Genomic DNA, 25,421 nt, shown 5'->3' with positions numbered 1-25,421 from the left:
AAGTGAATATAGTGCAGAAGAGACTGTTAAAAATGAGTATAGTGCAGGGTAACTCCAGTAGATTAGTCTATGAAAGTGCACTGTGCATTATTATCTGTCCTGCAGACAGTCCTCCCTAGAGAGGTGTTGTACAGATACACAAGTGTTTTTTTTATTTTTTATTACAGTTTCATCAAGATATCTCTTTTCTTCACATGAAAATGTAAATGCAAAGATTAGACAGTTTCCTTATCTTATATGATACACAACACCAAAGCTACTAGTTAAGGGCAATAAGGTCACCACAGACACATTTCAAAAATAAAAAGCATACACTTAAATGTGTAGTAATAAGCCACTTAATTAATTACATTTTAAAAACTACAAATTAAGAAGTTTTTTTTTTAAATATAAAAATATATACATATTTAAAAAGTTTGCCATGTATAGATACATACTGTATGTGTTTCTGCTTTTTTGTTACAGCATCATCAAGCTATCTCTTTTCTTTAACAGTGTCCAGTTCACGTGAATATGTAAATGTAAAGATTAGACAGTTTCCTTATATGATACACAACACCAAAGCTACTAGTTAAGGGCAATAAGGTCACCACAGACACATTTCAAAATAAAATACATTCACTTAAATATGTAGTAATAAGCCACTTAATTAATTACATTTTAAAAACTACAAATTAAGAAGTTTTTTTTAAATATAAAAATTATAAATACATGTTTACAAAAATAAGAACACCCAATAAACACAAAATAAAAAACAAAAATGTGTAGTAATAAGTCACCTAATCAATTAAATTAAAAAAACTAAAAATCAAGAAGTTTTTTTTTTAAGTATAAAAATTATAAATACATGTTTACAAAAATAAGAAATAAGAAAACCCAATAAACACAAAATAAAAAAACAAAAATGTGTAGTAATAAGTCACTTAATTAATTAAATTAAAAAAACTAAAAAAAAAATTTTAAATATAAAAATACATGTTTACAAAAATAAGAAATAAGAAAACCCAATAAACACAAAATAAAAAAACTAAAATGTGTAGTAATAAGTCACTTAATTAATTAAATTAAAAAAACTAAAAAGTTTTTTTTTTTTTTAAATATAAAAATTATAAATACATGTTTACAAAAATAAGAAATAAGAAAACCCAATAAACACAACCACCCCTGAGTTGCTATGGCAACTGAGGATGGCGTTCTGCTCTCCTCGCTTTGCTACTGCGCATGCGCGAACATGTCGACACCCACTTTCTCCAGACCGGAAGTGTGACCAACTTTTTCCACTCATCATCATCCAGCCCTCCTCCCTTTTGACTCCTTTTCACAACACTGCCTCCAACCAACGTGATTAATGTCAGTGTAACACCAGCGCGTGTAAAAAGCGAGAATATCGTGTGTTTTTGACCCGTTTTGTGTGAAAACCGCGCTGACTTCCGGTCCTCTCCTCGGTGTACTGTCCCTTTAACTGAAGGGGGAACCTTTCACAGGTTGGTTCTCCGCTCACTCACTCAGGACCCATTCATAAATAACACATCGTGTTGGAAAAAGGAAGCTCCAGCTATCTGGTATTTTTCATTCAGCGGAGGAGTGAGGAGGAGGAGGTTAACCAGACATGTTCACCTCCAGCTCCATCGGGGACCGTTTATCGGGGGCACGGCTGGAGGAGCAGCAGCAGTGACTTCATGGCTGACCCCGCTGAGCCGTCAGGAGGCAGCTCGCTTCAGCTTGGTTTCTCAGAGTAATGCTCGTTTCCTCGGCTTCCTTCCTCCTTTACCCAAGTATATAACTAGTCCACCACTTCCATATCTCTCTTATTCATCTGTTTTTATAATAATAAGAGGAGCAGAGGAGCTGGCAGACAGACATACCGATGGAGCAGTGAGTGAAGTGATGGCAGCTAAAGAGGACCTGTATGCCAAAGTGACGCCGCGGAGGCAGCGCCAGAGCCGGCCGAGCACCGTCAAGCAACATGGGTCCACTCTGGACGTGCTGCTGTCCATGGGCTTCCCCAAGACCAGGGCGTGAGTACACAGCTGCACACTGTCCCACTGTCTCACACACTAGTATAACGAGGTTAAGTCAGGCTTCCCATGCAGCAGCATCACTCTGCAGACAAAGTTTCATGCAATCAGCTGATCTGAAGCATCTCTGCAGCTGAGAGGAGACTCTACATGTCTGCTCTGCTGTGCATGTTCTTAACACATGTCATGTCCCTTTTAAACTGTAGTTTTTTGCTCTGGTATCCATAGCCATATTGCATGTTCAAAAGCAGGGTTATGCAATTTGATTTAATGTCACTTTGTCTCTTTTTTAGTGTCAAATAACACATTAAAATAAACTGTTCTCTGCAGCTGAGAGGAGACTCTACATGTCTGCTCTGCTATGCATGTTCTTAACACATGTCATGTCTGCAGGACAGATAATAATGCACTACACTCATTTTGAACAGTCTCTTCTGCACTATATTCACTTTTTTAGGTCATAGGAAATAATCCATAGTGCAGGGAAGTCACAGGATATATGAGTTCATGTTCAGGAGAGATCAGGTCCAATATAATTCACATTTAAGTGTATGCATTTTATTTTTTAATGTGTCTGTGGTGACCTTATTGCCCATAACTAGTAGTGTTATTGTTGTGTATCATATAAGGAAACTGTCTAATATTTGCATTTACATTTGCATGTGCACTGGACGCTGTAAAAGAAAAGATATAGCTTGATGATACTGTAATAAAAAAGCAGGAACACGCACAGTATGTATCTATACATGGCACATTTTTTTAGTGTCAAATAACACATTAAAATAAACAGTTATTACATGGTTGTTGTTTTTTGCTACCGGACACTAAATGCAACACATACTGGTGGAGGAAGTATTTAGATCCTTGTAACAATACAACAATACACTTAAGTACAAGTATTTTACTTGAGTAAAAGTATCTATTACCTACCTCTGCAGCTGAGAGGAGACTCTACATGTCTGCTCTGCTGTGCATGTTGTTAACACATGTCATATAGACACCATGACCCCCATTGTCTTGGGAAACTGTTATTACATGGTCTTGCTACAGGATATTAAATGCAACACATACTGGTGGAGGAAGTATTTAGATCCTTGCAGCAATACAACAGTGGAAGTACACTTCATTACAAGTATTTTACTTGAGTAAAAGTATGTATTACCAGCAAAAAAGTACCCATGTGTACATATATGCAGGAGCGGCTGTTACTATTTTATTTATATGAACATGTAAGCTGTATTTTAATGTTGTAGATGGTAAAGTTGGAGCTACTTTTTTAACTATTTTATACATGTAAATCAACTTCTCTTGTCACATATTGTATTGTACACAGCACACAGTGATATTTAGTCTCAGCATTTAACCCATCCTAGTATTAGGAGCAGTTGGCAGCTACTATAGGCAGTTTTGGGGTCTGGTGCCTTGCTCAAGGGCACCTCGGCAGTGCCCAGGAGGTGAACTGGCACCTCTCCAGCTCTCCAGGGACTTTTAATACCGTACCAGATTATACCTTTTAAGATAATTCACATCTTTAGTCCCTCTGCAGGTCAAAACAAAGAAACATACTACAGTCATACAAGAAGGAACATACAAAACGCACAATCGGACTTGAATCAGCGACCCTCCGGTTGCCAAGCCAAGTCCCCATACAGACTGAGCTACTGCCGCCCCAAAAATACGGCCATGTAGTTAAATGCATTGTATAACAATGCATCATATTTTATAGGGTTATTATACTTATTATCTGCAAAGTTACCTGTAACTGCAAATAAATGTAGTCCATAACTAGAAGTAAAACTTGAAAATACTCAAATAAAGCACATAATTAGTGCTTAATACATTTGCTCAAGTAGTGTTAATGTACTGTGTTGCGACAGAAACACAGCTGCATCACTTGTACAGGTACGGTATTAGTGTTTCTGTGGGTGTGTGGACGTGTCCATATGTTGTTTGGACACATTTCCCACTACAATAGACAAATACGCTCAGTGTTTTCTGAGTCACCGGCGTTTCACTTGCCAACTCTCCTCAGTTTTCAATGAAAACCCGATCCTGTGGGCATTCCTGCGTGCTCCTCGACGCGTCTTCTTCTCCTCATTCATCCTTCAGAGAAGAGTTGCCAGGAAACGAGCAGTGCTGGCTTGTGAATGTAGCGTATGGATTATGTAATTATATATATATAAAAAAAAAATGACTGTGTTTTCTGCTTGCTACTAGTGTTTGGAGGCACACACATAACATCTCAGTTTAACCCTTAATGAGTAGATTGTAGGGCTGTGTGTCGGCAAGAATCTGGCGATATGATACGTATCATGAATATGTTACGATACAGAAGCAAAGCAATATATTGCGATTTTAAAAAAAAAATTATTTTAAGAAAACTGTCATAGTGTAAAGAACACACCGCCATATGCATAAAATATGAGTGAAGATTTTTTTTTTTTTTATATGCAATCAGAAAAGTGAGATCTGCATTTGCCTTCATCACAGTCCCTGTAACATCCAACATCATAGCACTACTTTGAGACCACAAATCAACCGAAGCATTTCTCTTTTAATACCAGAAATTATGAGAAATGTAAAATATGAAGGTGCTGCATTGTCAGCGAATGGAAGAGTAGCTTTATGGACATGCAGAATTTAACATTTATGTTGTAAAGCATGCTTTATAAAAACCCATCTTACCCTATTTTCCTCCTGGTGAAGAATCCTGTTGCCTAAATCCTTTTACACTTAAACACAGCCTTTGATATGGATCTCACTGTATGAATTCAACCTAATCTCACATAATCTATAATCATAATGTCTTTTCCCCATTGTTCATGTTGTCACTGACTCCCACATTAAATATCAAACCCGGCGATTTGAGCGGCCTCGCCTCACACAAAAGCTTTTCTCTGCGTGCAGCGTCCCGCGTAACAAAAGAAATCTGAAATAATTCACTTTGAGTCTCCGTCAGCAGCGACGGTAATCTCAGAGCGCCGTGATTAACTCCCAGATCTATTACTTGTTTCAGTATCTGGATTGTTAGGATGTAAAACTGTCTCCTCCATGTAAGCTGGCAGTTATCTGAGTTTGGCTAAGTAGGCCAAAAGTGTTGAACAGTCTTTCTTCTTTTTTAACTAGACAGATACACTATCTCCAAAATTAAGCCTTTTTATCTTCTGCAAAACTCTCTGAGGTCATCCAGGCTTTCTTTGTTCCATCAGACTGCAGCTCTGTCTCCTCCTGCCTAATGAACCACTGCAGACAATATGAGACACTGTCTGTGGTTGGTTATATTTGCAGACTCACATCTATTACTGACAGACTAATACACTTTGATAGAAGCTATAAAATGATAATGAAGCAGAATAACTCTGCAGCATTACCTTCGAGCCTGTCTGGTCTGATGTCGGTGGAGACACAGTAACAATGAGATGAGAAAATACAGATAGTTACGTAATACAGCACCTCGGGGTGTTTAAGTTTGGTGGGTTGGTTTTAAACACAGTAGTTATTGCAGCAGTAATATACAGAATGAAGTGACAGAGAAGGGATGGATATTATTTATACTAATAAGATACAATTTTGATGATTTTGAAGTCACTCTCCCTCTGTGTGTTGTGATCAGAGCTTCTCTGTGCTTTGTTGACATAGCCGGGCTGGATGCACATACTTTTAGTGCATGTTCGCGCATTTGAGCGTATACCTCACTGGACACCGCTATGCACTAACTACGGCGGTTACAGCTGATAACGTCGTCCCTACCGACTCCGCCGCCGTGGAAGCACCCACCCTCCTCACCGTTGCACATCATTTTGTTCAATAAAAAATTATTGAAGAGGGATAAAAATATAGTTCTGTGAGCTAATGAGCCTGCTAACAGTCAGTTAGTGGCAAGCTGGTGAACGTAGTAGAGCATTTAGCAGCTTAAAGAGCCTCAGGAGTTGGTGGAGACCAAAACAGAGCTAAAAGGAGAGTGAATATTGGACCCTCACCAGGTTGAAATAAATGCCAATGTTGCTGCGTACCTGATCGATGTGCAAACAGGCAACACGTTTGCAATAACAAGGTATAATAAGTTAATAAATATGTGTCAGTGTTGTGTTTACAGCTGCCTGTGCCGCCCCCAAGTTTTTACATTTTGTCTAAACACAAGCAGCCGTGCAAGAACTTCGCCTAAATAAAATAATCAGAAATCAATCTAATCAATGAATCATTAGAGAAGAGGACAACTTTGGCCAGATATTGAAGTCAGTTTTTGATACTCAGTCCTACAGACGTATTTTGGTCTGTACCAAAAAAAAAGTGTTCAACACCCAGCAGCGCTCTGATTCTAATTCAATATCCGGAACATCTCCGGCGGTGCAGATTGTCACGTTCTACTCTTTGGTTCAGCAAACCAACCAACCCAGACACATTTTGCAGTAAAACTTCAAAATAAAGGTGTGATTTGCACGTTTTGCCGTCAGGCCCTTCCCTGTATACAGTAGGCTTTGGTGGGAGAGGAAGAAGGAATAAAATCAGTTATCAGTCATAGCTTCAGGGAACAAGGGCTTCATTGTGTTTGAGGAGGTTTTTTTAAGCCAGTAGGGAGCATGAATCATACACACACACACACACACACACACACACACACAGACACACACACACACACACACACACACACACACACACACACACACACACACACACACACACACACACGCACAAAAAGCCCCTCTATTTTAATTGGGAGGATTTTCTGCTGAGTCATTCAGGAATTGACTATTGTAATCAGATATTAGCTGGATGGACGGTGGTCTCTCTCCCTGTTCTGATCGTGTGTGACGGTCGGAAGCAGGTTTTGGAAACGGATCTGAGTTTCATGGCGTTTGTTTTGCCTTCGGTAGCTGCAGAATGCTGCGATTGGACAAAAGTTAAATCATTTCTTGGTTGGACTACAAGTTGCTTTGGAAGTTTTCACTTTCTTTCCTCCTCCATTACCGGGTCTAACCGGAGCCATAGCCAAGAGTTTAGACACTGAGGTCAGCTCTTTTTTTTATTTTCTTACAAGGACATTTCCCTGGAAAAAAACAATTGCTTAAAAACTCAACTTAATAATTAACTCTTGCAGAACTTTGTCTCTATTTTCTCACTAATTAGGACCCAATTACATCGTTTTTTCCCCCCCAAGAAACGTATTTGGGAACCTATTTGGAAATAACAGACCTGTAAAATAAAGCTTTGCAGTCAAATTTCAACAAAAATTCAACATACTGTAAATACAATACAAACACTGAATCCATTACTTGTTTATTTATTGATTTTTGTTAGCCTAAATGTAATCCAGTTAAAATATAGTTCATTTTTAAGCAGGAATTAAGCACCATGTGCAATTTTCTTTATTGTAAAATGTAAACTCGCCCCAAAGTTGCTAACAAATTCACCCAGAAAAAATTGTGAAAACTTGACCTCAGTGTCTTCAATGGCTTAACCTTTTCATAATTATAATAACTCTGTTAAAGTCCAGTGAGAGATCTCCTGTTGTGAGATAAACACAGGCACTGTTATGATGTTATATATATTTGCTTGTAGTCCTCTAATCCTTGGGAACCTGCTTCTATTTAAAGATTACTAATCTTTTTTTTCCTTCAATGTGTAAACGATGTGTTCTCTGACGTTTCTGAAATGTGTCCAGGGGACTTCCTCGTATCATTGGGACCATGGTTAAATATTAATTCTTTGTTGTAGTTTACTTTCCTTAATATTTTCCACTATTTCCTTGTAGTGTGCTCGTGCATGAATCCTCCCTGGCCTCCGAAACCAGTATTGGTTTGTCTATCTACGGTATAGAGAACATACTGTGTGAAGTGTCTGGGTGTTGCTGCACTTATAGAAAAAGGAACCATCTCTAGAGGAGAAACACATCGGGGTGTGTGTGCAGTTTTAAATGTCGTACTTGTGGCCAAAATAAGCGGGCATAGTGGAGGCACACACCTGACAACTTGTCGCTGTGCTGGTTGGCTGAACACAGGAACCTGATTTACAGTTATTGTATTTTTAACAAAGTGGAGAGCTGAATTCTACCACTTGATTTTAGACAAATGATGTGCTAAGTGGTTACAAGAAGCAAGCAACCATATAACACCAGAGCAAACAGACGGCATGTCTGCAGCTCAGCCATGCACGCATGAAGCACAAACCGGCCTCAAAGCAGCTTTTGTAAAAAAAAAATCCATTCGACTGAAATAGAAACACATTTTAATGAATATGTTGCAGGATACAGATTTTCGTATGATCATCTACTCCAGCTTTGTTTCGCTTTGTTACACAGAGGAATAATGTGGCGATTGTGAGCAGGGGAAACAGGAAGTTGATGACCAAAATGTAACAGAACATGGACTGCAGTGACGGAGGCCTTTTTTTTTTTTTTACTCTATCTGGCACTCACAAGATGTAGACGGAGGCATTGAACCAGAAGAGGAGAAGTTTCCCGTAAGGCTACACAGCAACGTCATGTGATATTTTAGACCAATCACAGGTGTTCTTCACAGTGACACTGCTGGTGTGTGGAAACTTCAGCTACTTTGGTCAGAAAGCCTGCGTTTGCAACAACAATATGGTCTCTTCCTACGTAACACTTGAAACAAAATAGCTCTGAAGTCCATGATTGGCTGATTGAAGAGAAGAAACACAGGCACCACTAATACTACTTTTTCTATAGTTGTAAAGGGGTGAATGTTCCTTCAGTGTCACTACGGTCTAGGCAACAGTTACAGGTGGATGCATGATGGCATCATGTCAGTGATGTTTGACTTATTAGTGCAGGTGAAGAGACCGGGGGTTTCTTCCATCGCATGCGGCAAGTCCATCGCAGTAATTATAGATTAAACTGTTGGTTATTTTTCAATGAACTTAGTGATTGTTTAGTTATTAGAGTGTCACAAAATAGTGGAAATGCCCATCAGAGCCCTGCTGATTAGATAATTGATTAATTGAATAATTGTTTCTGCACTAGACTGATCCCATGATGTGGGGCATGTGGGAATGACTTAGCCTGATGACATTTGACACTTAAACACAACCATGTTTTTGCAATTTTTTACATTTTCATTTCAGTTTACGAGGGTCGGTTATCGGTTAAGAACATTTTTCAAAATGAGCATCCCTCATACAGCATGATGTTGAGCCGACTATATTATGGTCCCATTTAGATAGACCATGAAGCAGGGGATGTTTTAGGGCGGGGCTATCTTGTGATTGACAGGTCGCTACCACGGCGTTGTCCGAGTCTTACAACTTTAACCCATTCAGTGTGTTTTCAGTTCATGAATTTTAACTGTGGCTTTTTGTCGTCTAAAAATATCTTTTTGTCATCTTGTGTCACTTCTGGTTGCAAAATAACGAGATGGCAACGGCAAAAATGCCAAACTCGAGGCTTCAAAACGGCAGCCCACAAACCAATTTGTGACATCCACTTCTTATATACTTGTCTATGTTCTGCTTGCAATAGTCACTATATTTTTCCTCACTGGGAGATTTTAAGAGAATTAAAATGCCATGTCATAAATAAATTTACTGTTACGATATTTGCTCCGAATCTAATTGTTTAAATAAATGTTGAATAGATTGTATTTAATCCAATTGGTCATGCAAAAGGGCTATCTCAATTTAAGATTATGCACCCTCATCTTGGTTGATAGTGAACTCTGGTTTATAAAAAAAAAAATCTAAAGAGCAGCTCTGTTTTCTATTCTGTATTGAGGTATCTTCACAGTGCTTATTCCTTACAGATGAAATTGTCTTTAGTCTCTTGACACGTTTCATTGTGTTTCTCAAGCAAAGACTTCAAAACCACTGTGGTTACTGAGCTGTAACACCTCCAGATGAGATAACATTATGTACGGTAAATGTGTTTTTTTTCACCTTGCCTGTCTGCGAAGCCTGTTGTGTGTTAAAGAGGAAGTCTGTGTGCATGTCACCCGTTATCCTACCAGAACCCCTGCCTTAACCAGAACAACTACACACTCCACTCTTATCTATAACATGCAAAAACAAGCATCACGAGAAGAGTTTCTGCGAGGGCCCTGCATTATAATTACTACACATAACTTATGCATACATGTGACACTTTGGTTGCTGCACGTGCAGCTTGCAAGAACAAACTCTGAGCTTGTGCTCAAGACAGCCAAGAGGAAGTCGCCCATTTCCGGAAGTGGCTTGTGACCTTTACTGAGTTGCTCTTGTTGAGACGGTGGTTTGAGGGCGGCTGAAGCGGGGGAATCACATCTCACTTGTTGATATGGAAAAATAAGTTTGTTCTATACTGACTGAGTTCTTGATGTTTCTCTCATTAAAAGAAGGCCTGAAGAGTGCCGCTGTGTGATTCATCACTATTTTGGCGCCGTGCCTTCATACATTCTTAGTGAAACATTTGCTTTGTGCACTTTGACTTGTTTCACTGACGTCACTCCGGCAGCGCTAAAAATAACACAAAACAGCACACTTCTTTTTTTTGGGTTGACAGAAGCATTGATAATCATTTGTTCAATCTGATAAGCTTGACGGACACCTCGCAGAAGAATATTCTAATGAGCAGCCTTTAGTCACACAAAGGGCCCACGTGGTTCACTTAACGGTGTCGATCTCTGACTTGCTCCGTCTGCCCCCGTGGACTTTCTCGGCTCTCTTCTCCAGAAATAATGAAGTGAGAAGAGGAGAAGCCGTTCCAGACACTGGCTGCGGCGCGGCTGGCTTTGTTAATGACGTGGTGCTGAAACGTTGCCCTGTCAGCTTGACAGAAAAGCTTTATGAGTGTGCAGCGCCGAGAGCTGGCCTTGTTAGTGACCCTAAACAAAATGCTGTGGTACCAAAACACTGAAACAATAGCCAGCAGTCACTCCCACCGTTAATGGAGTAGTTTGACATTCTGTGAAATGAGCTTTCTTTCCAAGAGTTAGTTGAGAAGATTGATACCACTCTCATGTCTGTATGGTAAATATGAAATATGAAGATGGGGAGACGACTAGTCTGGCTATGAGCCTGCTAACACCTCTAAATGTGTCTCATTAACAGCACCGCTGTTATCCAGTTAGCTTTTTACATTTCAGTTTGTGTAAATGAACGAGATTCAGTGTGTTGATTAGTCAGCTTTAGAGGGGGATTTCTGAGCTTTAGTGTGAGCATGGCTAGCTGTTTTCCACTGCTTCCAGTCTCAATGCTAAACTAAGATAAACTAAGCTAATCGAGCTCTAGCTAGTAAATACACAGACACGGTATTGATCTTCTCGTCTAACTCTTGGGAAGAAAGCAAATACACGTATATCTCCTAAATGTCAAACTATTCCTTTAACTACTTACGCTGACTTCATCATGTGTCACTTATTAACAGCTCTAAGAAAGAACAGTTGTAAAGATGAATCGATTAGTTGTTAACTATTAAATTAATCGCCAACTATTTGATAATCGATTAAGCAGTTTGAGTAATTTTGATAGATAGATAGATAAACTTTATTGTCCACCTCAGTGGAAATTTGTCAAAATAAACCAAAGTTACATAACACACCATTAAAACAAACAAATACATTTGTATGTACATAAAAAAAGTAAAAATTCTCTGAATCCAGCTTCTTAAATGTGAATATTTTCTGGTTTCTTTACTCCTCTATGACAGTAAACTGAATATCTTTGAGTTGTGGACAAAACAAGACATTTGAGGACATCCTCTTGGGCTTTAGGAAACACTGATCAACACCATCGATCTGACATTTTATAGAGCAATCAACTAATTGATTAATCAAGAAAACAATCAACAGATTAATTGACAGTGAAAGTACTCGTTAGTTGCAGCCCTAGTTGGTTGTGTTATTGCTTTGCTGACATGAAAGCATCAGCCTTTTGTGTATAATATAACAACTTCTTGCACATCTTTTCCTCCTGTCTTTGTGTCCTCATCACACCCTGAAAAGATCTGTTGCAATAAGCTAGATTCAAACTTTTTTTTTTTTGCCTGGGCAGTCAGCTAGTGAAAAGGTTGAAGAGCAGGGCGGTAACGTCTGGTGTTTGGCTCGGCGTGGGCTCACCAGGCTCGAGCGTACATACTGTAGTCGGCCAGACTGGACGCAGGGAAGCACATTTCCTCTGCTGACGGGGCTCTCCTCAGGGTGCAGTCTGGTGTTGGGCAGCAGCAGAGCTCTCAGCGCTGCTGGAGCGATAAGTGGCCGGTGACGAGCGTTCGCCGTCGACTTGTAAACAGGAAACGTTGAATCGCCCATAGAGCTGAGTCAGGGAGGGGCCCTCGGGAGTAGCTGTATGTGTGTGTGTCGAGACGGGGTGACATGTTAACGTCAGCTCTAGATGCTTGTTACTTTTGGCTTTAATTTATGATTTCCTTTTCCCTTCTTGGCCAATATGCAGCCATGAAAGGCATGATATTTATGTCTTATCTTCAAACACAATGTTTACAGGAATCCAAAGTGCTCACACTCATGAGATGCGATGAGAAGTGTGCAGATAGCCTGATATAAAGCGATAACTTTCTCCAGCAGCCTGGAAGATATCCAAGTTTAGCAAAAAAAAAATAGGTCAGCTGTAATAAACAATCCAAAGAATGTTTACTTGTATGAAAAAGCAGAAACGCCGCTGTGTAAACATCGCAACAGGCAGCCAGAACATTTTATCTGGAGTGGAGTTAAATGTGGAAACAGAAACTGAAAACACTCGCCATATGTGGGTGAAAAAAACTGAAAGGCTGTTTCCAATATGGCCTGCAGCCGTGGTACACGTGCAAATGAAGTAAAAGCCTTCATCTAGTAATGGTCACTGTTATTAATGCAAACAGTACTGTGCACTCTCTAATCCTTCGTCTAGCTGTGAACAGGAAATGCAGTTTATAAATAACTCGCTAAGAGCAAAGGAGAGGCCTCGGGGTGAGCTGCAGTTACTGAGGACAGTTTGGCCGTAATGACTGTTTCAAATATGGTGGAACAGATAAGAAAAGACATTTGAAACATGAATATTCAGTTCAACAAAAACAAACTCTAATAAAGACTTATTTAAAAAGTGTCAAACAGCAGATGCTGCAGACGGGGCTACGGTGCAGGAGCCACAACATGGACCAGCTGGCCCGTAAGAGAGAGGGAGAGAGAGAGACGGCGCCTGTGAAACTTCTGCTAGCGCTGCTCCCCGAGGGTGTCGCAGATGTCGGTGTCCCGCTTCTTTTTTTCTTTGCCTGGAGAAATGGAAACAAAACAGAATTGGCACCATATAATCCAAACATGTTATTCTTAACATTCGGTGTGAAAAAGACAACACTTTGCAAGCAGTGGTTGGCAAGTACACACCCAAGGTCGCCCATGCAGTCTGGAATTCAAAATTAGACTTTTCTGTATCTAAAACTATATCTGAAAGATGCACATAGTTTATTTAACTCCCAGACGCCAAGAGAAGTTCCAGACAATCGTGTTCAAAAAAGAAAGGACAAGAAAGAGGTTGAGAAAGCAATCTGAGAAAAAACTAGAACGGCACTCGGAGAGCGCAGACCTCCGCCAACGCGTGACTTTAAAAACAGATCACAGCTCACAGCTGGCGGTACCAAGGGGTGGTCGGCTTATTATGAACACGGTGTGTTTCCGTGTAACGTATCGGCGGATGCCTCTCTCATTCAGCAGCCTTGTTATGCCTGTATAACGTTACACTACGTCTCTCATCCCGTCATCTACCGCTTTCTTCTTTCTCACCGCGGACGGCCAGCAGCTCCCGCCGCACCTCGATGTCTCGCCACACATCCACACACATATCTCTCTGCCGGAAGAAGGAAGAAGGCGGGGTCATGCATCATCAACGCGTAATCGGTTACACTGTGCATGTGTTATATCCCGTAGTCTTAATGCTCAGGCTGATCGGAATTCATGAAAAAATTCCTTAATCCGGATCATGATCCTGATCGCCACCAAAATCGAATGGATTGTTCATTGTGCCACACCCCACCCCTCCAAAAAATGTCATTCAAATCCATCACGGACTTTTGGAGTAATCCTGCTAACAGACAGACAAACCAACAAACCAACGCCGGTGAAAACATAACCTCCTTCCTAGGCTTTCGGCCTTGGCGGAGGTAATAACTGTGATATTGGAGTGTTGATTAGAACCAATAGCTTGTCAGCATTATAATAGTTTGGCTTGTTGATAAATCAGTAGAGCTGAAATCATTAGTCGAGTAATCAATCAACAGAAAACTATTTTCATAATCAATTATTAATTTTTTTTATAGCAAAAATTCTCTGATTCCAGCTTCTAAAATGTGAATATTTGCCGGTGTTCTTGGTCTTCTATTACACTGAATTGAATATATTTGGGTTTGGATTGTTGGTCGGACAAAACAAGTAATTTAAATGCGTCATCTTGGGCTTTGGGAAATGGGTGTGATGGTTATTTTTATACAGAATACTCGACAGATGAATCGACAATGACGGTAATGTTTAGTTGCAGCGTTGCCTTCAGGGTCAGATGGAAAGAGTGGGTCGGCAGCAGTTCTGTCACCAAACCTGGAAGTGAAAGTGTCGCGTTGTGAAAGTAGAAAAAATAGGGTGGGAATATGCTGAGGTTTCAGATTGTACATTTTTTTAGTAGTATTAAATGTGGCATGAACAGTTGATTTCTTATCATCTGTGATAATAACCACTATATGCTGTGTATATGCATGGGTTTAGTTGTTGATTCAGTTATTTGTGAATGTGTAAGTGGGGAAGGGGCCCACTGAGGCTGCTCTACACAAAGGGGTGCAGATTTTCAGACATTGTTAAGCAAGATGGTGCATGTGGTACTTTGTGGTACTTTGTGAAAGAACAATACGGCACGTCTCACCTTTTTTAAAGTGTGTCTGGTGGTGAGCTGCGACTTCCTTCTGGTTCGCCACTTCAGCCCGAGCCAGGCCAGATGTCTTCCTGCTGTCTCGACGTGCCGTGTACGTTAACAAGAAGGACATGTTGTTTTTTTATTTACTACATACTAAAGTTCAAACAGACATCCCAGAACGTGGTTTTAGTTCAGTACTTTACACCGGAAAACATGACTGATATTTAAAATCTAATGATAGAAATCTGATAAATATTGAATCTAACAATATTGAATTTAAATTAAAAAAAAATGAAGAAAAGTGTTTTGTAAAAGTGTGGGAAAGTTGATTACTTAAAGTTAGTTTCTAAGGAATCACAATTTGGAATACCAAAATGTTTAACAGCCAATTTTCTGTATTGGCTTTGCAAAGTGTTTTTTACATCTCATAGTGAGAGCTGCACGGACATTATCACATCTGCAAGAAAGATGAGTTTAAAAACGTCCACCAAAGTTTCACTATCAAAGCACGATGGTGCGAAGATGCATGGAAAAAAAGCACAATCCCCAGTTAAATGTGGGCGTACAACGAGTCGGCTGCAGCGGCTGGCGGTTATTTAGCCGGGCGGGGCTGCAGGTTCACACCAGCAGTGTTATCAAGCTCTATGCAGTCAGCTTTTCTCTTTTCTCACCAAGCAGAAGGATCCTCGAGTCTAGAAAACAACACAAAAAAAGTTTATTCAAACATTTAAATTCAACTTTAACGCTGAATGTACAATAATACCCGTTTTTCATAAACATAATAAAATATTATTTCATGTAATTTTCATGAATCTTAATGTTTTCTGTAGTCCATGTGCACCGTGCGGCTGTATTTTATCAGTACTAAAATATAATAAAATAAATATTGGATCAGACTGGCAGATATTAAAGGATTAGGAGCAACTATCGTCATTTCATTTTATATTTTGACAAATTTTAAGAGACAATACAATGTATTTTTCATATGAATTTAGCCAGGCCACTGTTTATATCTTATTTATTCTATAACCCATTTACTGTCCTGAGGCTTAATATACATTTTGAATGAATACCAGACTTTGCTGTTATTAACCCTCCCGTGTCCTAAAAATGGCGAGCATCCCCACGCTGTGTCTCCTGCTTGATAATGTATTATTATTTATACCTGGAACAGCGTTTTCTAGTAATTCCAGCAGCCTAAAAGCAGATTAAATTCACGTAAAGCTCTCTGTGAGCGTACGACCTTTCTATTATTTCATGTCTCAGGAGTTCACTGTCACAAAAATACCACCGAGATAAGAAGCAAGCAATCTAATGTTCTAGCCCGGATTGGATTTTGGTGAGGTCTCAGTCACATCTGCTTGTAATCCCATCATGCCTTGTGAGAGAAAATCCCCTTCTTTTCCTCCTCCGCACAGTGCCAGGTGGAACATCTGAATAAGACAACTGTCTTAAGCCTCCTACATGCAGCAGTGGTTCCTACTGACGGAATAAAAATGGATCAGTTGGGTAAAATGTTGTAATAGTGGTCTAACATTTGTAGGCCTGATAAGGTGAATGAACTGGAGACTTTAGTCCGAGCTTTGTCTGTGCTTCTTTGTCTTTAATTTGACTTCACCCTGCATATATTTCTGTGTGTGTTCATGTTGTGGTAGCTCTGTGTGAGCCATCTGTTACATCGCTGTAGCCTCAGCGTTCCCATGCTGCTCGCTGTGCTCTGTCAGGGCACACTGCCCCAGGGTTCAGGGACTTTGCCGTTATCTAGGACCCTCTCAGTGGGACAAATTTAAAAATAGCTCATCGAATTGAAGCGCTAGAGTGGCACAATGAACACAGTCAACGTCGGATCACACAGAGAGACGCTGCAACACGTCTATATCGTGCTGTGAACTCAATCAAACTGAGGCTCTACGATGGCACAGAAAACAACACGTCCTGCTTGTTCGTTTCACTTTGATATCAGTTGTAGATTGTTGTTTGCTCTTCATTATATGGGTCGTTCAGAGCAGTGACAGTTAGCGCTGTCTTTAGGGACAGTTACCCTTTAGAGAGAGCATGGCATCATGAAGGTTTTGTTTCACATAAAGCACAAAGAACAACTTAAAGTGTTTTTGTAGTTGAGTTTTAAAGGTCAAATGCTGTAGCAAAAATGTGCATTTCCTGGTGCTTAATAATGAAATGAACCATTTACAACATCACACAAGCATCACTTACTTTAGTTATTTGTCAGGGAGACAATTTTTTTGGATCACAAAAAAGAAATCAACAAAGATAACTATCACTTTGGCAAGAGGCCACTGTGTTATATATATATAGAGCCAACACGCACCGAGGTGTTGCTGGTGTCAATCAGCTATATCTACTTTGCATAGAGAAGCTTTGAAATGAACGAACAGACACCTGACTTACACGCACACATACTTTAAATTACCACCAATTCTTACATCCTCATATATAAACAAATTTAGGAATATTAAAGCTGCAGTCGGTAATTTTGAGCAAATATGATAAAAAAAGTTATTTTTATAAAACGGTCACTATATATCCTGACAGTAGTACATGAGACAGGTAATCTGAACAAAAGCATGTTCCTCTGTCTCCTCCGGTGCTCATAACGGCATCTGCAAGATTTCCCTGCATCCAAAGGAAAACAGCCAATCAGAGCCGAGGAGTCCCTCTGGGCAGCTGTCAATCACTGTAAGGGGGATTATGTTTCTGTAATGGCTATTTCTGCCTCAAATGTTTTTCAGAAACATATTTTAGTATGAGAGAGTTTGTGACCCGGACGGTTTTGGCAAGTGAGCAACCTCCGGTTCTGAAAAGTGAAGCCACTGCTGAAGTGCCTTAAACTTGCATTATTTCTAACAGCCAGCCTCTTGTTGCAATAAGAAGTCTGATTGTATAGAAGTCTATGAGAAAATGAACTTCTCACTTGATTTATTACCTCAGTAAACATTGTAAACATGAGTTTATGGTCTCAATCGCTAGTTTTAAGTCTTCTTCAATACAGCATGATGTTCATTTAGTAAATTATGGTCCCATTTAGAGTCATATAGACCATAAAGCAGGGGATGCTTTAGGGCGGGGCTATCTTGTGATTGACAGGTCGCTACCACGGTGGTGTCCGGTCTGGGAGTTGTCCGTGTTTCGTCTTACAACTTTAACCCTTTCACAGTGTGTTTTCAGTTCCTGAAAGTTAATTATAACATTTTTGGTCGCCTAAAAATGTCTTATTCAGCGTTCGGCTGTACTTAGCTCCACACCCTCGTGTTACTTCTGGTTGCAAATGACCAAGATAGCGACGGACAAAATGCTGAACTCGAGGCTTCAAAACGACAGTCCACAAACTAATGGGTGACGTCGCAGCGACTACGTCCACTTCTTGTATATACAGTCTATGGTTTTGGCTGTAACAGTAAACAGTACACTACAAGATGATTCTTAAAACATTTGAGGAGAGAAGTAGGCATTACAGTAACAGAATATTGATTCATATTTGATCAGCGCTGCCTAGTTTGACCGTTTGATCAGAGTTTGCGAGTTCTGTGAGCGGTGATTGACAGCTGCTTTAGAGACTGCTCGGCTCTGATTGTTTTCTTTTCTTCGGGCAGGGTGAAATCTTGCAATGCCATTTGGAGCACTGGGAGGAGGCAGAGGAACATGATTTTGATTGACCAACTTTAAGTGGAAAGTTTGTGCTAATGTGTGCCGAATCTTTGCAGACAAGGCTGTGTTAAATAAAGTCACGTCCAGATCCTCTGTGTTAGCCCCCTTGAAGCAGAAGAAAGCTGCAGGAATCAGTGAATCCCTTCAGAGGTTTCATAAAAAGACACTAATTAGATTTTGAGCACTCAAGAGTAATCATGCAATCAGCTCTCAGAAAAGAAGTTTTATGAAATGACACAGATAAATCACGTCGTAGTTTTTCTCTTTTAATGTTCATCACACTAAAACACAAGGCATTAGTTCTATATTTCTCCCTGTCGTATTTAGTGGGTGTTAATATTGTGACATTTGGCTGCTGCAGAAATTAATTGTTACCAAGACTGTGATCTGATTTCCTCTATAACACACTCGCTATTTAATCATCGACAGAATCACTTGTAACAGCATCGTGTTCACATTCAGTTTGCGTCTGCCGAGTGGGCTGAACACACTTCATTGATGATAGAACCAGATATTTTGTGATATTTTCATAGCAAAGAATATGTTTCAAATCAGCATGAATGCTTTTTCATTTCAACCTTCTGCTACGAATAATGAACTCCTGCTCTGAATTATTCTTTTACTGCTCTCTCGGGATGTTTGTTCTTTGTTCGTTGTCACGTGGGAGCGCAGCAATCTCCTCCTAATAAACACGGTCCGGAAGAGAAACTATTGATTTGTGTGACTGTGCTTTGATCTCCGTTTCTCTCTCTCTCTCTTTGCAGCTTGAAAGCTCTGGTTTCGACAGGAGGGAAAAACGTCCAGGCGGCTTGTGACTGGTGAGAGACACACACACACTTTCACTCACATGCTCTCCCACAGTCACTGATGCACAACAGCAACTCTTGTAATGATAAATATAACGTGTACTGACCTAACCCCTCGACATATTGATGTGTCACTGTGCTGTTACAGCAGTGCTGCCCTCTGCTGGACATCAGCCGTCCTCTCTCCTACTTCCCTCCCACTTCTCACTTCATCACTTTGGCTCTTCTTGTCTGTCGCTGCAGGCTCTTCTCCCACGTGGACGACCCGTTCTTGGATGACCCTCTGCCCAGAGAGTATGTGTTGTATATGCGACCCAGTGGGCCGCTGCTCCAGCAGCTCTCGCACTTCTGGCAGCAATCCCGCCTCTCCTGTGGCAAGAATAAGGCGCACAACATCTTCCCCCACATCACCCTCTGCCAGTTCTTCATGGTCAGGCATCTGTGTTTATCAATGTTCCCGTTCTGGCTGTTTATAGCTGTTATTACGCATTTGATGACTTCCTGTTTTTCCTGTCTCCGCTCTCAGTGTGCCGACGGCAAGGTGGAGGCTCTTACCGACGCTCTCCAGGCGACCGTGGCCAAGTGGAAGGGTCGCATACCCATGCCCCTCCCGCTGGAGCTCTACACCTCTTCCACCTTTATTGGCCTCTTTGTGGAGGAGCAGATGGCCGAGGTGCTGAAGAGTTTCGCTTCTGATTTTGCAACTGAAGCAACAGCTAAAGCAGGTTTGAGACCCCCTAATGTTCCCATACCCGTTCAAGAATGATGCTGTTTGACAGTACGTAGACGCGTACTGTCAAACAGCATCATTCTGTCAGTGGAGAACCGCCATAGAATGGAAAACAGTACGTCATTGTCGTGAGTATATATATACATCTGTTGAGCACATTTCTCTCTTTGTCCTTGGTCCAGATGTTCACGTCGAGCCTCATAAGAAACAACTTCACGTCACTTTGGCGTACCACTTCCAAGCCAGTCACCTTCCAATTTTGGAGAAGTTGGCCAAAGCGGTGGATGTGTCCTCCGGCTGCGACTGGCTGGCCGTGCTCTTCTCACGGGATATTCGGTTCGCTAATCATGAGGTTTGATATTCGCTTCCTTTGAAAATTAGTACTTACTCTTAGCATATATGTTTCCCACTTGTGTGTTCAGTTTGTTTTTCTGACATTAAAGCACATTAAGTGAAAGAAATGTTGCTATAATCATTCCTAAACAAATAGATGCAAGATCCTCTGTCTAATTGCCGTTAACCATCTGCCCCCTGTAGACACTGCAAGTCATGTACCCGTATGCGCCTCAGAATGACGACGAGCTGGAGCTGGTGCCGGGAGACTTTATCTTCATGTCTCCGGTGGAGCAGAGCAGCGCCAGCGAGGGCTGGGTGTACGGCAGCTCGCTGGGCACGGGGCTGTCGGGCCTGCTGCCTGAGAACTACGTCAACCGGGCTGACGAGTCTGACACCTGGGTCGTCCACGGGTAAGGGAAATAGATTCAACACCACAGAAGTGGCAGATTATCACTGGTTGTCTCTTCGAAGCCACCAAGTCCCTTTTTGCAACCACTTCACAAAGACATCAGTGGGTGTTATCTCAAACTGACAATCCACAAATCCCTGAGCACAAGTGCACACAAATAAAGTGACGCTTCTAAGCTGAGTGGGAAGAGTAAACTAAGGGAAAGAATAGAAAATGAATGAACAATGAATTGTTTCTTTCTCTTCTCTCTACTGTAGATAAACAGTGTCGTATTTAAAGTGCTATGACAATAATGTTGAATTCTCTGTGTTCCTCAGGTCTCACTCTCTGCTCACCTGTGCCTCTCCGTCTAACTCTGGCAGCGTTGTGTCTGGGCTATTATTTGACGGACAGCTGAATGACAGTCTGCTTGACAGTCTCATGGATGCTCCCGGCCTCACTGGCCTCTGTCCTCCCATGCAGGTACAGCACTCTTGTATTATGTGTCTAAGAAGTGAACGTAGTCACCGTGACGTCGCCCGTTGGTTTGTGGACTGCCGTTTTCAAGCCTCAAGGCATTTTGGCCATTGCCATTTTGTTTTTTTGCAACCAGAATTGAAGTGAGAGGGTGGCGCTAAGTACAACCGAACGCTGAATAAGACATTTTTAGACGATCAAAATGTTATAATTAACTTTCATGAACTGAAAACACACTGTGAAAGGGTTAAAGTACTAAGACGAAAACATGGAAAACCAGCATGGTAGCAACCTGTCAATCACAAGGTAGCCCCGCCCTAAAGCATCCCCTGCTTTATGGTCTACTTGACTCTAAATGGGACCATCATTTACTAAATGAACATCATGCTGTAATGAAGAAGACTTGAAACTAGCGATTGAGACCTTAAACTCATGTTTACAATGTTTACTGAGGTAATAAATCAAGAGAGAAGTAGGCTCATTTTCTCATAGACTTCTATGCAATCAGACTTCTTTTTGCAAACAGAGGAGTCGCCCCCTGCTGGCTGTTAGGAAGAATGCAGGTTTAAGACACATTGGCTTCGCTTTTCAGACCCGGAGGTTACTCACTGGTTAATGACAATAATTACTGTGTATGCATCTAGCAGGCGCTTAAGATTTAATCCTCAGCAACTCTCTAATGCTTCACAACTTAAAATGAATCTTTATCTCAGGTATTGAGGCCAAGCAGTCATTCCTCCCTGTCCAAGATGAGACTGTTTGTATGTCGCCATGGGGAGAGGATGGATGTGGTGTTTGGGAAACACTGGATCACACAGTGCTTTGACACCAAAGGTTAGCATGCAGGGGAGATTAATTAATCATTTTTTATACTGTATGCTTCATTAGACACTTTTTTTCGTCTCCGTTCTTCTGTAAGATTCTCCTTTGTGTTTGCGTAGGCCGATACATTCGCTCTAATCTCAACATGCCACCCAGCCTGCCACCTAGAAGCGGAGGTCACCGGGACTACGACAAGGACTGTCCAATTACTGTGTTTGGCTCCACCCAGGCCCGACTCGTAGGTCGGTACATTTTATAAAAAGTTTAGGCTTTAAGGATTGTTGAATAAAGTAGAGATTAGGTTTATATAACATTAAAATGCCTTACAATAGAATCACAGTGTATTTTGGTCCATTTCAGGTGAAGCCCTGTTGGAAAGCCACACAAAGATAGACTTTGTCTACTGCTCTCCGTCTCTTCGCTGCGTCCAGACTGCTCACAACATTCTGCTGGGTAAGACCTCATCAACACTAATATAACCACAGACAAGTTACCCAGCATCTATTCAGGCTCCTCAGCTTGCATGTTATGCAATATGCACACATTTCAAAAAAGTTGCTGCTGCATAATAACGTTGGATTTTTATTAGTGTTAGTTTAGGATCTGAAACCTTCAGTTTGGCTCAGATCGCAATAGGATTTGTCTGGTTACATCACTTTCTCGAGTCTCTCTGGTACCTAGAGGCATCATTAGGAAACAGAACGGAGAGGAAAAGGAAGAGATTTAACAGGAGGTCTAACTTCTTTTCCCCATCACTTACTTTCTTTGAACACAGCAAAACACCTAATGTTTTCTTTTTAGATTTTCTTTTCTTTGTCAAAAACTTCCAAGTCATCTCATGTCAGGGCACATGGGACCAACACAATTATTCTCATTGCATCAAGTCTCACATTTCATGTGAAGATGTATTTATAGATTTTTCTGTTGACAAAACGACATGACAGAGAAGATGTAGAGCTACATCTTCCTTCCTGTCTGACAGTTTCTCTCTGCGCTTCACACTGCATCAGGTCTCCAGCAGGAGGGAAAGACAAAAATCCGTGTGGAGCCTGGATTGTTTGAGTGGACCAAGTGGGTGGCGGGCACATGTTTACCCGTCTGGATCCCCCCAGCTGATCTGGCTGCTGCTAACCTGAGTGTGGACACAACATACAGGTACACAGCGACACCTACGCTACAGCATCTATACACTTTAATCTACAATTTACTATATTCTTTTCTGATTTGTCCCCAGACCTCATATTCCCATAAGCAAGTTGGCGGTGACGGAGACCTACGACACCTACATCAGCAGGAGCTTCCAAGTAACCCGAGAGATTCTGGCAGAGAACAACAACCTGGGTAAAGTGGAGTTATAAACATGCATCCAGGGTTTCAAATCATCTCCACTTCCTTCTACTGTGCAAAAGTGAAGCCAAAATATCCTGGATAGCGGAGCTGCCATTTTGAGATTATGACGAGCCAGAGTCTCGGTTTGGCTCATGTCCCACCTGCTAACATTGAGGGGTGGGATTTATGACCTATACTGCAGCCAGCCACCAGGATGGTGATCGAGATGTTTTGGCTTCACTTTTGCGGAGCTGTTGTGTCTTCCATCTTTGTATACAGTTTCAAATTAATACCAACTTTACTGAGCACCAAATGTTGGCAACCTTCACTGGCTACAATGCCAACTTTATTTTTAAGATGATTACATTTTAATGTCAATGTTTTCCTGTTTTAAATTTAATCTCCAGTGGCCACTGTACACTGAGCATGAGCTAATGGAACCAAAGCTAAACAATGGGATCTGCCTGAAACATGCTGCTGATTTGCTGGCCCTGCACAAAGAAAATGTACCTGAACCTTGAAAGTGAATAGGGTGACACAATAAGCACTTTGTTTTGAGCTTGCTGGCCCTCTGAATCAAAATGTTTAACTTGGATGACGTCCCAATCTCTATATTAAAGGACACTTCAAGCATATCGACGACTGAGTGTCCTTAAACGGTATAGAAAGCTAACAGTGTCTATGGAATGTGCTTCTCTACTTCTTTCACACAGGAAACACGGTCCTGATCGTGGCCCATGCTTCCTCCCTGGAGGCTTGCACTCGCCAGATACAAGGCCTCAGCCCCCAAAACTCCAAGGACTTTGTCCAAGTTGTCCGAAAGGTCAGTTTGCTGCTTCAGCTACAACGCCTCTTTTATTTCTAACCTCTCCCTTTTCTTTGATAATATGCACATCTGTCTTCTCTTTCTGCAGATTCCTTACTTGGGATTTTGTGCATGTGAAGAAATGGGAGAGACCGGGGTGTGGCAGCTGGTCGACCCACCCATCTTGCCTCTGACACATGGACCCAATCACAGTTTCAACTGGAGGGAAATGCTAATGCAAGACTGAAACATTTGCTTCTTGGCTCTTTTATCTTTTGGCAGCCCTGAACTGCTGAAAAAATATTTATTTTTAACCCACTCTTGCCCAACTACCAAAAAAAAACAAAAGTACACGTCTGGCTTCCGTCATAGACATGCAAAAAAAAGATTGCATTCACTGAAGCAAAATGTATTCAGATGCACTGCTCAGGAATGAGAAAATACAGTTTGTGTTTGAGATTACAGCAAAAAGGAGCTACAGATTGGGCGGCAGTTTGTCGCGTTTGCCTCAACGTTTCCACTTCTTTGCCCAAAATGTGGAGGTGCTACGAGAAATGGGGACATTTCTTGATGATTGCTGATGAATCAGGTTTCATGCCACGAGAAGGTGTCACTAAGCTCTGTCTGTGGCGGTGAAGACTTTGTGTTCTGCTGCCTTCTCACACACTGTGACGAGAATTAGATGAGAAAGACTTGTACCACAGAAATATTTTTCCATGTGTCAGAAATTATTATTATTATTTAACTTGTAGCGACGACCCTCCTGTGAAGAAAAGCACAAAAGAAATGTTGACAATCAGACAGAGGAGAACTGATCTTCATTGTTTCTGGTGCTGAGGTGGGTGGTTTATTATGATACCTGTTTTATTCCTGAAATGTCATATCATTATCTTCTAAGTTAACATTTATGTGCACACATGAATCGTTTTTCCTTAATGCAGTCTTTATTACCACCACGGGAGCAACCAAGTCAATATGACTTAAGAAAAATTAATATAATGAAATACAGACTGCTAAAACTTTTGCTTGTTTATCATGACCCTGACTCTGTAAGCCTGATAACCACACTGCTTTTCAGACACTTGGGAGCATTGTATTATTTTTTATGTCAGATGATTTAAGTGCTTTCTTGCCTATACCAATTATTTGTAGTATGACTCAGAAAATCTATTGATACTGAATGAATAAAGCAAGGTTGTGGAGTTATGAAGGCCTATACACATCA

General features: G+C 41.0%; 1 protein-coding gene across 1 annotated transcript; it reads left to right on the top strand.

The window, feature by feature from the left end:
- The first annotated feature begins 1,285 nt into the window (after nucleotides 1-1,285).
- ubash3ba (ubiquitin associated and SH3 domain containing Ba) lies at nucleotides 1,286-25,421 on the top strand. The gene is made up of 15 exons (XM_074611427.1): nucleotides 1,286-1,735; nucleotides 1,836-2,018; nucleotides 19,268-19,321; nucleotides 19,553-19,739; nucleotides 19,836-20,034; nucleotides 20,222-20,391; nucleotides 20,577-20,785; nucleotides 21,102-21,246; nucleotides 21,954-22,074; nucleotides 22,182-22,304; nucleotides 22,423-22,515; nucleotides 23,073-23,217; nucleotides 23,297-23,403; nucleotides 24,105-24,214; nucleotides 24,306-25,421. Exons 1-15 carry the CDS (start codon nucleotides 1,680-1,682, stop codon nucleotides 24,441-24,443), a joined length of 2,040 nt encoding a protein of 679 aa, XP_074467528.1. The 5' UTR covers nucleotides 1,286-1,679; the 3' UTR covers nucleotides 24,444-25,421.

The sequence above is a fragment of the Sebastes fasciatus genome, chromosome 16, assembly GCF_043250625.1.
Source record: "Sebastes fasciatus isolate fSebFas1 chromosome 16, fSebFas1.pri, whole genome shotgun sequence".
Classification (NCBI taxonomy): Eukaryota; Metazoa; Chordata; class Actinopteri; order Perciformes; family Sebastidae; genus Sebastes; species Sebastes fasciatus.
This window is presented reverse-complemented; position numbering and strand designations above follow the sequence as displayed.